General features: G+C 41.6%; 1 protein-coding gene across 1 annotated transcript in view; it reads left to right on the forward strand.

Annotated features, from left to right (window-relative positions):
- grik2 (glutamate receptor, ionotropic, kainate 2) overlaps positions 1-16,178 on the forward strand; it is a 156,887-nt gene that overhangs the window by 100,576 nt on the left and 40,133 nt on the right. The window contains exons 11-12 of the mRNA XM_036539268.1: positions 9,726-9,932; positions 14,371-14,594. Of these exons, the coding sequence (XP_036395161.1) occupies positions 9,726-9,932; positions 14,371-14,594 (431 nt within the window). The remainder of the gene's footprint in view (positions 1-9,725; positions 9,933-14,370; positions 14,595-16,178) is intronic.

Consider the following 16,178-nt stretch of genomic DNA (forward strand, 5'->3'; position numbering starts at 1 on the left):
CGGTTTCACAGTTTGAAACTCTGCTGCTCTGTCTCGCACTCTATTACCGCCTGCAAAAGATTCATTACTCTGTTTACTAGAGCTTAACTATGGAGTTGTGGATAACTTTGTTATATGTTGCACATTGCCCAGAGGAGCACTTAGGCACGGGAACCATAAACTGATTTATATATTGTTTTATATATATTATTTTATATAAAATATTCATACACATGCATTCGTACACAGTCTTCAATTAATTAATATATATTCAAAACATAATTTACTCACCATTTTCTTATATGATTTCAGGCATGTAGTATATCAGCCAGTTTGAAAGTCACACTTATATATTTTTGTATCATGAAATGTATTCCATAAGTGTTTTCCATCCAATAGTTAAAATTTATGACTGGGACATGGAGAGGGAAGATGCACTACAAAATGTCATACTGGGCAGTGCACTTCCTTTGAGAGTGCCTTAAAAAAGTAACTTCGAGGGAGACGTTGTGCTTTTTTTAAACAAAGACAAAATCATTCTCCTTTCATCTCTGCAATAATAAGACTCTGTGTGAGTCATGATGACAAAATGGGTAGCTCCGAGAATCAAAGAATTACACCAATTTATAATCCTATTATTACGTTGCAAAGTGGAAAAATAATGATATTAAATAATTGATGGTTGTCATTATTTACCCGAAAGTCCCGCTACCCCCCCCCCCAAACCTCCCAACACGAATGCACATCGCACACAGATAGAATTGCCGTTATTACTTAAGATCGTACATGCACATAATTGCTGTATCGAAAGTGACTCATGGCGCAGACACACCAGACTGCTTCGGCGATAGAAAAAAAAAAGAAGAGTGTTGATAATTGCGTTTGAATGGAGAATTAGGGTGTGAATGATGCGCACGTTTAACAACGTGATAGAGTTGTTGGAGAAACATTCGCGGCTCTCTGTTTTCACGGAGCCATTTGTAACCGTTTGCAGGGGGGGGGGGGGGGGCGCTGTGTACCGCGCTGCCGCGTGGTGACGCAGCGCCATTTTAAGTTGTGAGAGTGGACTGGTCTGGGAAGGCGGGCCACATTCAGCAACGGGTCATACGAGGCTTAAAGTTAATCAATGTACACTACCCCCTCCAAACACATCCACTCAGCAAAGAGACTCAAGTTCTGTGAGCTCAAGACCTTATCTGCTTTGTGTCGTAGCCTCTGTTTTATCTGTCCTTGCCTAAGCTTCCTCTCATTTACATTTATTCATTTGGAAGGTACTTGTATCCAAAGCAACACACACACACACGGTCAACACAAGCAAAAAGCCATATAAGGAGACAACAACATTAGAAGCACTGCATGACCAGGTTTCAATAGTTGGCCAGACAAGGTACAAGCTAGCTGGTAAAGATATGAGTGCATTAGACCATTGAATTTGAATTTTTTTAAAAGGAAAAACAATGTTTAAGACATAAGCGATTGCATTAGGATATAGCGTTCCAGGTGATCAGAGGAGCTATGCCTTCAGATGTTTCTTGAAAATGGTCTTTTATATCACCTGGTCGGTGCGGCCAGTCAACTAAGCAATTAACTAATTATCCAATGCCTGATCAGTGCACAGTGACATTCTCATGCACACAAACTGCCGGAGGAGACACTGATGTGGAACAGCTTGGTCATTGCACGTTTTGTATCCAATTGTAACCCCAGGGCTCTGAACACATTGCATACATTGATAGACCAAATAAAACAAACAAAGGTGGGTCCATGTTTGTGATGATCACAGCATCTTCACAGTCTGCCTATTTGCATTTGCTAACAATTCTGAAAATGAACGCGGCCTCGATATGCGGCTGTGGCAGTGTTGCTGGAAGGGGGCGTGAGGCACCCCGGCATCCCACACGCGCTCAGGCCCTTGTGGGAGGTGCTTATCACCGCGCGCAAGTAGTTTGCATGCCAGACATGAGGAACAATTAATTTTAATGGCATTCAATTCATGACTTTTACTTACTGCTATTGTGAGATCTATCAGGTGCCGATTGGCACAAATTAAGCAGTACAAATCCGTACCCTCTCAGCAGGTCCGCCGAGGATCAAAGTAACAAGAGGGGAGACAGAGGGAGAATGAGAGGAGCGAGACAGACAGAGAGTAAGAGTAAGGACAAGGAAGAAAGTGAGCGAGAGAGAGGGAGACAGAAACAGAGAAAGGGAGAACAAAAACGATGAAAGCAAGAAAGACTTAAAATGAATAAATAATGCATTCAGGTTTGTTATAAATTTTTCATCATGCCGGTATTCTGTGTAAAATATGTTTTGATGGTCTGTGAGAAGAAAGCTTTGATTGTATTCACGGATTCTGAGCGCGTCATGATTAGAAATGAGCTGGAAAAAAAAAACAATAGCTACAAAAATAAGAAACTTATCAGATCATGGGAAAAGAATCTAAAGGATTGTGTGGAGACCACGGAGAGAACCATGCAGTGTGAGAACTGTGCTTTAAATAATTGCTCTTAAATACACAATCAGGAATGTTCAGTCTGCCTTGCAGGTGCAGCTCTGGGGAGTGCCCAGGTGAGTGAGGGGGTTTCACACATAGAAGGCTGGCATCTTGAGATTAAAGCCATTATAACCCATCCAATAAATGCCCTCTGTGTCGGGACAAGGTTGTTAAAACAGCCAATCGGCATCCCACTTGACTCTGAGCTGAGGACACTGCCTCACTCTCAAGGAAAACTCAAGGAAAAGAGATGCCGTAAATGATGATGAGAAACCTCCATGTCAGAGTAAAAGTCTTGTCAAAGTTCCTTAGTCTTTTGAGTCATGTGGCTCAGCCATGATTCTGAAAGTTTTCATTTCCACCAGCTCCTCATAACTTGATTTAACCAGTGGCCATCTTTGCCAAAGTAATCATATGTCTTTAACCAAGTCTGAGTGCAATGAGGAAAAAAAAAAACTCCACAAACAATAACTAATAAAGTACTCATTTTATTGTTTAATTCTGTACTGTTCAGTGCAGGAGTCTGAATGAATAGCACGATTTCATTAAGAATACGGTGGTGAGAACAGTCAGCACTACATACACAGGTTTCCTGACTGTGAACTGCAAAAATAGCAGAGACAGAGTTTTATATCTGATAACACCTCTTGGGTGGAAATCAATGTGCCTTAAAACAAATGTTTTAAAACGTCTGCAAATGAATGAGTATCATTTATCCCAGAGGAGGCAAAAAATCCATTCTTTAAGTCATTAGAGGAGAACAAGGATGATTTTGCATTTAGTGATTGTATCCCTTGAGTAAAATAAATGCTGTATTGGTTTAATTAGATTTGTTTATTCCAGTTGTGTTGCCTCTTTTTTGTGTTTTTAATCAAAGCCTGTGCTGCTGTCCTTTATTTGCAGTTCATGATATAATGTGAACACAGTACAGAAGGCATTGTCAGTCTTAATTCAGTAATTGAAGATTACATGTCCATGTAAGATTTTTTAAAAACCTTTCTGTCTTACTTTTAAGCAATATATCCACTCGCCATCACACTTGCACTACATATTATGCATGTATATGGATATAATTTTCTAATAAAAAAGCTTTAAAAGCATAAAATTATGTGCTAACGCAGATGGTTTGATTGTGGTAGTGTCAGCTAGTTCCCTGACCCAACTGCATTAGTTAAGCCCAAGTCAAGAGGCGAGACCAGTGTGGCTGTGGTATTTTAACAATACAGTAAATATGGCACAGACAGCATCCCAATGAGCCAGTGGGCTGCATTATTGGGTTATTTTGCTACAACTGTGACATTACCTCACTTGGATGCATGCAAACATGGGTATATGTATACTTTGTGGCATCATTGGTGCACCCAGCTGTAGCATGTGTATTTTTGAAATAATGACAGCCTCACAGGGACAAGACCTAATTAAATGATAGGCTACTGCTGAATTGCTTGTTTTTTTACAGGAATGTTCTCCCATTAATTTCATTAATGAGAATGATAATGAAAATGAAACCATTCTTAACTGAAAAACTGCATTTATACTGATTAAGGTTTTGGTATTTTAGTTAGTAATTTGCTTATTTTGTACTTTAATTTATATTACAAGAACAATGACAGCAATTCAAGCATAGGAGCCATTTTCTCTGCCAGAAAAGGCAGAGATTTTGATGCATTTTTTGTCATGTGTAACATTCTCTCAGCTACCGTTCTTATTATTGGAAGACCACTGCCACCGTATTCAGGATGAAGGCGTCATACGCTGATCCAATTTAGTTAGCCTGCACATATGTGATGGCATTGCAATCTACATCAACCATGATTGAGTAGACCTCTGACGGTTTGACATAAATGAATCTGTTGATCGACAGTAAGTTCATCTGAAATTAGATGCAGTCAGTATGACCTCACGTAGAGCAGAACTCACAGCTGATTTGGAAATACCAGCAATCAACCACATGGTGTGCCGCAATAACCTTGTGGCATTCTGTGTAAGTCCAAAGCAGATGTCACCTTCACAGCCACAGGTAGGGAGACAATGGCAAAGTGTTCAAATATTGGCCTCGTGCATACAGATATCTTGGGAATGGCATTTCCACATAGGCAAGCTGCTTCAGATGTCACTCCTTTGAAAACAAGAGGAAAGCGAGGTTTCTATGGCATCAAAATTAGACCCACAGTCTTTGCTGAAAATTAGTGCAACGAGCTAAGTGCAGTGAGAGTGCAGCTGGGAGATGTGGCTGTACAGCATTAGTTACACAAAATGAGAACACTGATTATGTGGACTTCAGAAGGGTGACGACAGTGGTTTCAATACAAAATCTTTGTTGACATTCAGTCAAGCTGATTTCTGTGTCCACCTACAAGCAGAGCTGCCATAAGCTGTCTGTCTTCTAGCTGCTTACTTTATCTGTGTGGCCATTCAGGGTTAGGTGAGATGAAAGCGGATCAGACATACAACAGCCTGTGTAGTTATTGCTTATCTGGGTAAAATCTTTTCAGAAAAAATGTAGTCAGTGCAAGGTAACAACTCACCAGGAAATCCCTGTTTTATGATGTCCTTAACATTTTACCAGGTATCTCTAGTAAGCAAATGCAACATGTTGTTTTGAAGTGGAAACAAAGAAAAATACAGAATACAGGATAGAACAAAATTCTGAAGAGAGGAATTAAGAAAAGGTACATGAAACAGAAAAGCAAAAAGCACCTTCAACTCAGAAAATATCTGTTAGCAACAGGTATTGCTCTCCTGTGATAATAAAAATTTTATGTATTAACTGGTAATAGTACTTATCCTGTTTCCCACTCATAAGTGGGTTGTAGTTTATTGGATGGTGATGGATTAACGAAGGATACATTGTTCTCATTCAGGTATGTAAGCTTTACTGGGATGCAGATTGCATTAGACATAAAACCAAGTGGCTACAATAATTACCTAGCGACACAACCAATTATAGACCATTTTTGTCATGGTTGTCGGGCTCTGCGAAGGAGCTTGTTTCCAGACCTGTGTCCAGATTGATCTGTGAGCTTTGAGAGGCATATGAATTGCACCAATATTCGCTGTTTGTTTTCTTGGCGAGAGATTGCCCGTTAGTTGAATGTCTCTGCCGTTCCTCAAACTCATCAAAGGTGAGTGCATCTAGCGGGGAGCGCAGAGACGATCCATTTCAATGTTAAATGTCCCGTGGTGTGTCCTTCCCATTAGTCAGCACTGAGGTGGTGCCCTTGGATGCCTCTCTGCACCCCCCCCCCCAACCAAACACACACACACACACACACATGCGCACACACTCTCTGCAGGCTTCCCCAAACTGGGTCAGAGAGAGGCGGCGACCGCACGTCCCTGAAGTTCACGAACCGCAGAATGAGAAAGAAAGAGACTGAGAGCGGTGCAGGTAGACACTATGACACAACTGTTCTACTGTGTATAGAGAGTCAGATTCTATAGGGATTCCTTGTTCGTCTTTCTGCTGACACTATATTTTTAAATCACATGATCCTTTAGCTATAAAGTACAGAAGTGTTGTTCTTTGCGCCGATACTAAATGAATTATCAGCTTGCTCTGGGGATGCTGCTTTCCTTATGGCCATGCCAAAAAATGTAAATCTGAATATGAGAGAGCGGGAAAAAAGAAGACAGAGAATATGGGACAAAAAATAGTTTTTGCTAATGAGAATAGTTGATTATTTACATGTTTGTTTGTATTTGTGTGTGTGTGTGTGTGTGTGTGTGTGTGTGTGTGTATTTATGCATTTATGTCTGTGTAGGCAGATGTTTATTCGCCCACCTAAATTTGAAATGAAGTTTACCATGATAAGAGATCCTTGGTACTAGTTTAGCAGATAGGTTTAGCCCCCTCTTAGCACAGTCGTAGGAGTTTTCACCAGCTGTTCTAGAGATGCTTTTCCATTTATTTTAAAACTCCCCTTTATGAGATTTCCTGACGGGAAGAGGCAGGTATATTTTTGAGGTACATTGAATGTCACTCATCACTCTACAGGGTAAGCAGGTGATTACTGTAACCACAGCCAACATTAATTACTGAAAACATTTTTATCACTAAATTAAGTCAGTGGCTCAATGCAATTAGGGACACTATTTGTGAAGATTTTGATAGTGGCTTTATGTATTGCTACATAAAGCCACTAAAATCTGTTGCATAATAAGGATGATTTTCCACGGATGTTTCGAGGTATACCATGTACAGTGTGGCAGTCTGTAAAATTTGAAAAATGAATAATGAGTGTTCTTTCTCATGTCTTATTTCCTCCTTATGTTTTTAAACAATAATGTGTGAGATTTATTTTCTTAAACATTACCTCAGTAGAAGAAAAGCAGCATTGTTTTCCTCCCTTTTATAGAGAAATGTCTTAATAGGGAAAAAAGGTGTGATGCATTAGGAAAAAGCCTGAGAGGATGTATCCTCTGTGTCCTTACTCTAAGATAATTGTCTTTTGTTTGCTGAGCGGCTCAGCGCTTGCACATTCTGCAGCTCGTTTAGACGGTCGGATTTGAGGCAAAGCCTTCAGCCTTGCGCCGTGGTCTCACTCACTCGCCGCGTGATAAGAAAAAAAAAGACAACAGCATAGCCCCATGACAAAAAATGCGCGGGGGTTTAAGTTGTGGCACGATATAATTACTGTGGGGGTAGAGCGTGTGCTTCTCTTTTGCGGACACCGTCTTTGCAACGCTCTTTCGTTTCCACGGTGACACACACGCGCAAATACATACACACACACACACACACACACACACACATACACACACACACACACACACACACAAGTCCACATACACATTTGCTGAAGGTTTTGACAGTCCAGTGTTATTTGACAGAGCCATAGGAGCAGGATCATATCTGCCTCTATATTAAAGGGAACAGGCACCGGGGATCAAACACATACATCGGGCTCATAAAAGAATGGGCTCTAATGTCATAGAGGTCCCATTTTCTGCCATTCCCACAGCACAGACCAGCACATTAGGGCCTCTCGGTGACTGTGTCAGGTGAATGGGGCTCACAGCTCTCATTGTCTGACAGGCCCTCATTTTCTGATGTAGGCTGGCGATAAGTACAGCCCCCATCTTTTAGCGCACTCCCTCAGTCCATTCACTGCGCCTCAGCCAACAAAAGCCTGAAAATATGAAATTTAGAAGTTGGAATGAAAGCAGGAAAACAATGGGGCTCGGCTGTAACAGAAGTCCAGAGACATGGCTAAGAAAATCTCCATGTGACATTTCATAGTGTGTCATTCTTGTTTTTTTTTTTGTTTTTTTTTTGATAGTTGAAATGATGAATGCACAAAAGATGTACAAAACCTCAGCATGAATGGGATTGGGGCATAAAAACTGATCTCATAATTAAAATATGATCATGTTCATACTAGCACTTAACATGAGAACAGCAGAGTGAGATGCATCTTTACTGTGTAAATGGACGTCCCTTATATTTCAATATCTCAGGGAGGAGTTTGCATGTAGCACATTTGACTCCACTCAGGAGAAATATCAGCTCATTCATGGCGATCTGATGGTGTGAGTAATTCTAGATTCCTCCAGTCAATTTCCCCGCTCTCAATGTAAAACAAAGAACTATATAACTATAACCAAGTGCACACATGTCCGTAACCAGCTATGAGGTCACTGAGGTCCGGACCTTGGTAATTTAATACAACTGGATTAAAAAAAAAAATCAGTGGTTGAGAACTTCTCCTCCGAGAGGAGTGCATGCTTAATTCGGTTTAGAATTGTTATTTAGTGTCCGCTGTGTGTGAGAATTGTGAGAGAGGGCGTGAGCGCAGCCCCTTGCGTCATCAGCACTTTCACTGACAGCAGCAATTGGAATTTACGCACACTGGCAGCAGCAGGTGGCTTGTGTGTGAACTGGCAGCATACCATTCGGTAAGACAAAGCAATGATTGTTATGCCGTTATCTGTAAGAAACTTTCAAAACAGTAACCTGGTACAGCATTTGGAGTAAAGGCAATTGTATGAAACATGTTAAATATGCATGCTCTGGCCATGATGAATGCTAGGCTATTTCTTTCATATTAGTAGGCTAGCTAACGTTTCACACAACACCATTGATTAAAAAACAGCTTATGTAGGCGACGGTATCAATAATAGTAGGCCTACAAAACATTTCAAAGCCAAATTTGGAAATGAATATAAGTGTAATGTAAGTGTTTATATGTGTAATTTTGACAAAACCTAACCTGCCCTGGACAACAATATTGATAAAACCTAAACACCAAGCCCCCCTGGAACTCACTATTTTTCAAACCCTGGTTACGGGCATGAGAGCACATTTATTATGAAGACATGACACAGGGCAGGAATACATGTTTGATGCATGAAACAAATAAATGGGAGATCACATGTGCTTTTAACATTTTTATTAATGCCTTTGAGTTCCTGAATTCAATACATTTACACCAGAGGACAACTTAACCTGTTAAAGATTACTTCAAATTCATTTAAATTGCGTAGTCTAAAATGTGACATAATGACATTCAGTATCAGTAAAATCTCTTGTGGAAACTAACTATAGGCCAAAAAAATCGCCATTAAATGACGAATATTTATAATATATTATTAATATAACAGTCCATCTTTACGCTGGTTTCAATAGAGATCATCTGAGATGCTGAGATGGTGAGAAGGGCAGATAGAAGCATAGAGGGTCAGGGACAAGCAAGAATTAGACAACGATAGATTCAGAGACTGAGACTGATGGAGGAGTGTGTAAACGATAAGGAAAGAGAAAAAAGTATGAGGCAGAGGCCAAGAGGACATGTGAGGAAAAAGTGCACTCCCCAGCTGTTCGCTTTAACAATGAAACGCCACACACATCGATTCTTATCTTATCTTAATTACAAAACATCTGCTAGACCCAAAGACAGGAACAAACAGATCATGCTCGACCTGATGGTAAAAAGAGAGAGCGAGGGAGAGATACAGGGGATTATCTTATTATCTGCATGCCCTGCTTTCGGCGCCCGGCGCCGATCTACGCCATTAAAGGGGCCACATGTTGATCCGTTCCTCAAATCCCAACCCCCCCCCAACACATCCCCCCCACCTCTACACAAAGACCTCAGCATGTCTGTGCTCACAGTGGAGGATGTTCCAGAAATAATAAGTGCTCTTTGATGGGCGTTATCTGGGGGAAACGTTTGAGCTAGGCTCTGGGGTGAGCTGCGCCACTGATCCCGTTGCGTTTTTTTTTTTTTTCCCTTGTATCGACGTTTCACAGGAGGAGCCATACGTGATGTTCAAGAAGTCGGACAAGCCCCTGTACGGGAACGACCGCTTCGAGGGCTACTGCATCGACCTCCTGAGAGAGCTGGCCAACATCCTGGGCTTCACCTATGAGATCCGGCTGGTGGAGGACGGCAAGTACGGAGCGCAGGAGGAGACCACGGGCCAGTGGAACGGCATGGTCAAGGAGCTCATGGACCACGTGAGTCCCCCCTTATCACCCTTACCTCCCCTTACCCCTCTTTTATCACGTCTGCCCACAGCGAAAGAGGCAGAGTTTACTGGACCAGCTCTTTGTGTTTTCTCTCTGTAAACGGGTCCATTTTGAAGACGTTTGGGTTTATTGGCTTGTTTGAGCAAGGAAGATATGATTTTAGACCTTAAAGGAGGCATGACGTTAATAAACAGGCAAGCTCAGCTGGTACCGGAAAGAGGGGCCTTTTCATCTGAAACGGGCATTTTAATAGCCTACTTTGAGGTGGGTAGTATGCCTTATCCAGGCAGCTGTGGTGGAGAAATGTATACTAACAGAGACACCAGCTGGATGTAGCTGGTTCAGGTGATTTTGCATTTGACAGATGGGTTCATATTTCTTCCTGGGGGGGCATCTCACAGATACTAGAGATCGCATTGCAAGACTTTCAAGTCCTTCAAGAGCAGAAGTCTCGCCAATGTGATGGAGTTGCTTTGCATGCATTTTTTTTTCCTGCAGCGTGCAGTTTGCCCTACCCATGATTTGAATCTGCAATCCTCAATATAAACATTACACCCTCCACACATTCCAACTGCCATTCTGTTTCAAGTAAGGATGCAACCTGGTCCTTTACTTTCCTGGTTCTGTAAATCACCGCTAAGGGTGTGACATTGGCAGTGCTTCCACTGGCCCTCTACACCTGAGGTAAGCTGGAGGCATTTTCCCAGGAAACTGATCTGGGGACACAATATGCTGGCCAAGTCCAAATCTGAGAGCAGATTTTCCCACAGCTCGGAGTTTATGCCATTGATAATTCAAGTTAAAGCATAAACTTTTTACCTCCTGAGCTGAACAGCCCAGCTGTTTTGCTATGGTTTGTCCAAAACAAAAGCACTAACATCAAGGCTTTGTTCTTCATCATAAGCTAGCAAGAAACAAACAAGTGCAATATAGCTGGGTATACTGTATGCAGTACCAGAAAAATTCAGCTCTGTGCTTTGTGGTCAGTACCACTTGAGACTCCATCAGCTGAAACCCTCATATTGGATTGGATTGAACACATACTGCCGACACGTGTCGGCGACCACCAGGCTATTAATAACACTACTCATATACTAAATAATGCCATATCATTCTGTGCCACAGCCTCATGATGTACAAAGAAAAAGAAAGATTTTTTTTTTTTTATCAAACTATTTTGTTTCTGCTTCAGAGACTTTATCAACACATTTCATATTATTGAATTGCCATGTTTAACTAATGAATCGCTTTTTATTCTCAAATTGAGTGTGTTCCTTCTTGTTTATCTAAAATTGATGGAAACACATTTTAACTGAGAGGAAAAAAAAATAACATTTGCATTGGCTATTGACTGGAGGAAGAGGAGAGCAGCAGAGATTGGAGGTTTTGACTCTCTTTTCCCCTGTAGAGCTTATTAAAACACACGCCGTGTCTGTGGGTTGAGATCATTAAGCCTGACAAAATAAGGCCAGACACAGAACTGGCTTCACACTGCGAGAAAAAATAACAGCCTTCATATAGTAAATATTGAATATTACAAACCTCCGTGAATTGGAAATTTAAACAGAGCTGCCAGATCTATATTTTCTTCTACAGTTTGTCATATTTTTAGCAATATCTCTTATTGATCATGAAGTGTTGAAACCCTTATGAGTCACCAGCTGGAATAGATGGCAGGATTCCACCTCTGCTGGGAAGCTAAGGGAGCATATTTTAGGTATGATGGGGCTCTACGTTGAGGGAACAGACGGCGCTTTTGCATCCAGGGCAACTGTTTGAAAGAACAGGGTTTCCGTTCACTGACAACTGTCCGTCCTTTACTGAATTTAGGGCGCTGCAGATTGCAATTTATTATTACAAAGATTGCTGCACTAGTGAGTGCACAGTTCCGAGTGTGTCACAGGTACATAAATCTGTACATTACATGCACAGCGCCTCCACTACTCCACCTCCCTTCTCTTACTCTGACACACTCCACTTTTGCACTGCCACACAGTCCAGCATGCTTCTACAAAAGAGCGGGATCAGGTAAGAATGTGTATCAAACTGAAGAAAAAAATGCTTGTGCCCAACACGAAGAAGCCATGGTGAAAAAGCTGTTAAAACAGCTCCACAATGAAAGTTTACTTTTATATTTTTAAAGAAGAAATAAGGAAAATGTAAATTTTTGAGGATGTAAATTTGAGTAATTTCACTTGCAACTGAATGAGCCTTCAAAAAAAAAAAACAAAGAAAGAAACCAATAAAAAGCATGATTGGTTATTAAACAACATTCATAAATAATTGCCATATGCTAGCTTTTGACATTGTTTAAAAATGTTTTTTAAGCATTTTAGATTTCAATTGTTTCTAATTTAATTTCAGCAGTGTGACATTTGTCACATAAATACAACATCCCTCGCATTCATTTAGTTATATCAAAATGTTCCATTTGTCATGTTTTAGCAACATGTTTTATGTTTTACATCTGAATTGTAAAATATTTTGAAGTATTCTTTATTGTTGTGTGTAGTCCACTTTTAAAGGGGGAAATAGCATTTTTTATTCATAATAAACACATTGTTACTGTTGTATACCTTTTGAATAAGAAATCCAAGGTCTACTCAAATAGATGTAATCACTACCCTGCATTGAAAACCGGTTATATTAAAACCTGTGTGTAGCTTTGTAGTTTGTGAATTGTTTGTCAAAAAAGGGTAAAGGTTCACTGGATGGAAGGAGATGAAAGCAGATTTGAATCTACACAGCTGGTCTAGAGTTGGGAAAAGGGGGGGTGTCTGGGTTTTTGCTGTTGTCTCTGTTTCTTTAATTGCAGAATTAAAACAATCACATTTCACTTTTAAATCACCTTATTGTCCCATTACACTGTAATCTCCGTCTCCGTCTCCGCCTCCGCCTCCGACTGAGGCCTGGATTTAATCAAAAATCATCCTTAATAATTTACCCATTAAATACAAGAATTACTTTTTTTACAAACACAGTTATTTGTTTACTTTTACACTAAATGAATGATAAAAATATGTCAATCTTTTTGCATTTATTGGTTAGTCAAAGTTACCGAAAAGTGTTACGATGCAGATAACTGTATCTGTCAGTATCAGTCAGGATCAACTGTATATGCTTTATAAGCATTTGTTGGATACCTTTCTCGCATCCCTCACAACATACTGCAGCACATTTATTGATGCTAAATGCATTTGAACTTTAAAAGAGCCATCGGTATTGACAAAAACGCCTGGCTGAAATTGCACTTACCATTCAACATATACATCTGTCAGGGGCTAGGAAATAATTAGGCTATAATTCTGTGTTAAAGGATTTTAGACGTAGACATAGGCTAATGAAGGATCCCGTTGGTTGTGCCACACATTCATCTATTGGCCTGTTAATGCTTAAAATATTTAGGCTCATTGATAAATGATACTTGCTGTGTAACTGGTACATCAGACACGTGTTTCTGTATCCCTTTGCTTAAAAAAGTCCTTGTTTTGCACACACTGAGATATCGGTTGGATAAAAGTCAAATTTTGCGGGGGTAAAGTAATGTTCTCTTTCAGGAAAACACAATTGTTGCCCTTTAATTTGACATCTTTGGATTTATTCTATAACTGTCACTTACACGCAGTATGGAGTATCTGCTGTTCCCACAGTGCTGTGGGGATGGGCTGACGGGAGAGTTTTGTCCAAAAATAATCCTCAGCAGTGAAGGGTGGTGATGGCGGTGGGGGGTGGGGGGGTGGGGGGGGTTCGCTGTAAGCAGGATTTTTAACCAACTGAGAATTAATTAATTCCAAACCGTCAAAGCGTTCAGGCAAAAAATGAAATAATGTCACCGGGCGCTGTGTGTTTATTAAAACCAGCCGATTATTCCGGGGAGAATGCATGGATTTTATTTCTCGCAATTGCACCCCCTGCGTCCCCCAACACAGCACCGCTCCCCCCCCCCCCATTCCAGAGGAGCTGGCGGGCAGTCCTCTGCTTTGTGATCTCCCGCAGATCACAGAGGAAACACCTCCCAGGTTTAATCAGAACCGACAGAGTTCGGTGGGGACGCATGTCTTCCTCCTCACGAGAGCGCGCTGGTTTCGGGCCGGCGCTCCCCCGCGGGCCTCGCGCACGGACAGCGGGCGGGCTCGTGTCTGCGTCGTTAAAAGTTTTACGACGGAGCGGAGCCGATGAAACCGTAGCAGCTAAATCAAGCCCGTTTACAAAGAGCGAGTGAGCCAGAGAGCGAGAGAGAGAGAGTGGCAGAGTGAGACAGGCAAGAGAGAGAGAAATAAGGGGGCTTTAAATTTCCACTTAACTGCTGTGGGACAGACTGTCTCGTGTGTAAAGGGTCTGTTTTCTTAATTTGATTGCCTCTAAGGCTTCCGCGGCTACTGACTTACGACCCGTTTCTCTTATTCTTTATGTTTTGTGTTGACAGAAAGCTGATCTTGCAGTGGCTCCCCTGGCCATCACTTACGTGCGGGAGAAAGTCATCGACTTTTCCAAGCCCTTCATGACGCTGGGGATAAGTATTCTGTACCGCAAGCCCAACGGCACCAACCCCGGGGTGTTCTCCTTCCTCAACCCGCTCTCGCCTGATATCTGGATGTATATTCTGCTGGCTTACTTGGGTGTCAGTTGTGTGCTGTTTGTCATAGCCAGGTAACATGTCCATTTCTGTGACTTTATTTATATCTACGTCTTATACTCGACGTTAATCCTTACATTACTAACATTCTAATCTCCCTTCTGGTGAAAAACAAGATTCTAGCACTGGGTAGAATTGCGCCGACGTGCCTGGTCCGATGGTATTCTACCGAAAAAAAAGTATATTGTTATATATTCCAATGCGCACACCATCAAGATTACAAAAAAATTCCCCGAACCCCCAAATTAATCCAATCGTATCACCTCTCCTAATACTGGGATAGGTAAGGAATACCTCTTGACCTATTGTCACCGTAGATGCACTGAGGCTGTTTAACCCTACAGGGATGAAGAGACCAAGTTAAACACTTTTTGAAGGTCTCTTTTCTTATCTGTATTCACCTGACGAGCTTTAGGTACATTTAAGTAATTAATTCCTACATCTGTTAAAGCTGAAATCTTATGCCTGACTACATCAAGAGGAGACCATGAATATCTTTAATACATTAACAAAAAAGTTAAGATTGGAAGGACTAAAATGTCATTCTTTTTGACGTGAGAAACACGTGGGCCTAAGTATTCGATGATAATACACAGTAAATATTAGATTACATATTTTACTCTATATTATATGTATTAAAGATTGATATAATGAAAAAAGGCACATACATGGAGCCTGAGTTAGAAACTGCAGTAAATAAAATGATGCCGGAGGCCTCTAGACAGCCCCCATAGTTTACATTATCCCCTAAGATTGTCAGCAAAATTCTCACCAGTGCAAGTCTCTGAAATTTCAGTGCTGGGAACAAATGAACAGGTCCTTTCTATGTGTACAAGGCATGGTTTATTTAAACTAGGCTGTGGGTGACTGCAGACCCATCTGTCAGAGCCTTCCCCTCCCCAAAACGTCCCCTGTGCGCGTTCTCCAGTCTGCCGACTCGTAAAGGGACGAGTCCTCTCTCCTGGAATAATGGAGACTGTTAACGGATTTTACTCCCTCCCTTTACCCCATCTCACTGCACACTCCGCTGCTGAGGACATAACACAGCTTACAGCTTACAGGCCGAAACGCTAAAGCAGTCAATCAGCTGTCACACAGGCGAAGGGAGAGTGTGATGCATGGTGTGTGTGTGTGTGCGTGCGTGCGTGTGCATGTGGGAGATTGTGTGTGTGTGTGTGTGTGTGTGTGTATGCGCGCGTGTGTGTGTATGCATGTGGGAGATTTTGTGTGTGTGTGTGTGTGTGTGTGAGGGAGAGATTGGGGTGAGTGTGTGTATGTGTGTGTGTGTATGCGTATGTGTGTGTGCATGCATGTGGGAGATTGTGTGTGTGTGGGTGTGAGAGAGAGATTGGGATGAGTGTGTGTATGTGTATGTGCATGTGTGTGCGTATGCGTGTGTGTGTGAGTGACTGAGAGAGAGACTGGGGGAGAGACTGGGGAAGAGTGTGTGTGTGCGTGTGTGCGTGTGCATGCATGTGTGTATGCATGTGTACGAAACAACAGTTTGTCACACAGTATCCCAGATGAGGTGCCTCACTGCCCGCTCCGCTGTCACAAACGTCTCTTGTGCTTCTTTTCTTTTCTCTCTATTTCCTTCA

The sequence above is a fragment of the Megalops cyprinoides genome, chromosome 10, assembly GCF_013368585.1.
Source record: "Megalops cyprinoides isolate fMegCyp1 chromosome 10, fMegCyp1.pri, whole genome shotgun sequence".
Classification (NCBI taxonomy): domain Eukaryota; kingdom Metazoa; phylum Chordata; class Actinopteri; order Elopiformes; family Megalopidae; genus Megalops; species Megalops cyprinoides.